Here is a 2,265-nt window from a genome sequence, read left to right on the forward strand (position 1 = left end):
TGTGACTTYGTCGGGTCTCCCCCATGCGAGTGGKTTGTTTGTGACGATGGCAGTGTAGCACTCATTCTGCACTGACAGAAACAATGGCCAGTCTGACAGAGGGTCCTGGGGGTCCGTGAGGCTGGTGTCACCCTGCACAGCCTGGTTCCCACAACACAGCAGTGGTGAATGGCATAGTTGGCATAGTGGGCATGGTCTGCAATGGGCATTAGTCAACAGGATGACGCAGTCACAGTGCCAGCAACAAACACAGGACTCTGTTACAGACCCGGGAGAGTGAGTGGTGATACCCCTTTCCTATCTTTCCCTCCCCTCAAGTCCCTTCATCTATTAAGTCCCCTAGTCTCGTCTTGTCTCTCCTTTCCTAACTTGCCTCCCTCTCCCCTCCTCTTTTCACCTCCTGCTCTCCTCTCCTCACTTGTTTCCCTCTCCTCTTCAACAGACCTGGGATGTATACAGTATTTATGGCTCTGGTCCCATTGRGCCAGGCAAGCTCAATCAAGCACAGCTCAAGTATTTTAAAGAAATACAAATACTATTTGAACCAAGGGTAGTGTTCATTAGGGCAACSCCGTGTGGTGCCTAATGAACAAGACCCAGGTCTGCTCTCTCAGATGAGGCTAGTTCTACTAGAGGAGACTGTAAACACCCTGACTGCCCTGTCCCGCAACCCTCTCCCTCCCCTCCTCCGCCTCTGCAACATCCTCCTCTCTCTCCTCTGCTGGAGGTGCACTACCAGCAAGTACCCAGCCACCGCCAACCCGGTGGTGCCCCCTACCCACAGTAGCACCACCCCGGACAGGAACATATCCCTGTGGCGCTGCCCGGGCCCATGGTGCCCGCTGGCCAGCGACATGTAGAGTAGGACCCCTCCGCAGAGTGCCAAAGCCATCCCGGTGAAAAGGATGACCACCGGGTCCGCCCGTCCACCGCTCTTCATTAACTCTATCCGCCTCCGGCTGCGAACGCAATTCATATCCTGGACGGCGGAGCTTAGGAGCTGTTTMAGGAGGACAGCCAGAGCTAGGAGGCAGAGCATGGTGCCCACTCCTAGGCGCCACTCCCCGGACAGGCTGGTGGTGGTGGAGAGGAGGCCTACGCCGCCCAGRCCCAAGCCCAGGACGAGGCTCACTGAGATGCAGTAGCAGAGCAGGGAGCGCCGCGGCTCGCGGAACCACCACAGTTCCACCTGGTCCTCCAACACGCGCCGCTGGAGCAGGGCCGGGTCCAGGCGCAGCACACGGGGGGTCCGGCGTGGGGTGCGCCGCGGGGACATGGGGGAGAACTCCTCCATCTCAGCCATGGCAACTAGGGGAGCCCCCCTCGAGGTTAATCCAGCCAGCTCACAATAGATACCTGAGGGGGTTAAGAGCAGTTTGGGTTAAATGTCATATTCAAATTCTATGCTTGTGTAACTAGCATTGAGCTATGTTGTGAACTATATCAATGGTTAAAGATGTCATGCAAATCTTATCACATTCTACTTGTTATCTTTTGTGCTAGTTGCCTCATCAACATCTATTGTTTATATTAGCAATGCAAAGTTCTCGAGGGACGCAGTGTATACTACAGTAGTTCTCCAGAGATTGTTATTGGAGTTGTGCTGAAATGTGCACGTGATGGTGCTGGCGTCATAGTAACAATGTCACATGTAGATGACTTACCAGTGCAGACTAACGAGCCTGTTCCTCCAGCCTCTCTTTAGTCATCCCATCTGTCAGTCCTCCAATCAGATCGCCYTAACAAAAACACATCACGATAGACATACACACTCCACAACACTTCCTGGAGGCTGGTTGAGACAGTTGTGGTTCATAATTCCAAAGCTGTGGGTCTTGGTGGGTCTCAGAGAGTGGAGTCATCCTGGTTGTGTCATGGTCCATGTGCTCCAGCGTTGACTGTATGCTTGTTTGCAGTGGTGTCAGATTATCTGGAGGTAGTTTCCAGTCCTGAAGGAGATCTTCATGGCTGACTTGAGAGATATATGTCAACAGGTCCTCCCTCCTTAGTGTAATCTCTCTCTGGTCTGCTCGTCTATCTCTCTCTCTCTCTCTGGTCTCCTCTCCTATCGCTCTCTCTCGCTCTGGTCTGTTCTCCTATCTCTTTCTCTCTCTCACACACACACACACACACTTTCACTGTGAGTGAAAAGTTGTGATAATTGTCAGGGCAGCGAATCAAGGATGATGACACACAGAAGGAGGGAGTCGAAGGACAATCCATCATGAGTGGGGATGCTAGTGGTGGTGATGATAATGGTAGTGA

General features: G+C 52.9%; 1 protein-coding gene across 1 annotated transcript; it reads right to left on the reverse strand.

The window, feature by feature from the left end:
* Positions 1-610: 610 nt before the first annotated feature.
* On the reverse strand, positions 611-1,303 carry LOC111956943 (transmembrane protein 125-like). The gene has a single exon (XM_023977656.1). It carries the CDS (start codon positions 1,301-1,303, stop codon positions 611-613), a length of 693 nt encoding a protein of 230 aa, XP_023833424.1.
* Between the last annotated feature and the right edge of the window lie 962 nt (positions 1,304-2,265).

Source organism: Salvelinus sp. IW2-2015, linkage group LG32 (assembly GCF_002910315.2).
Source record: "Salvelinus sp. IW2-2015 linkage group LG32, ASM291031v2, whole genome shotgun sequence".
Taxonomy (NCBI): Eukaryota; Metazoa; Chordata; class Actinopteri; order Salmoniformes; family Salmonidae; genus Salvelinus; species Salvelinus sp. IW2-2015.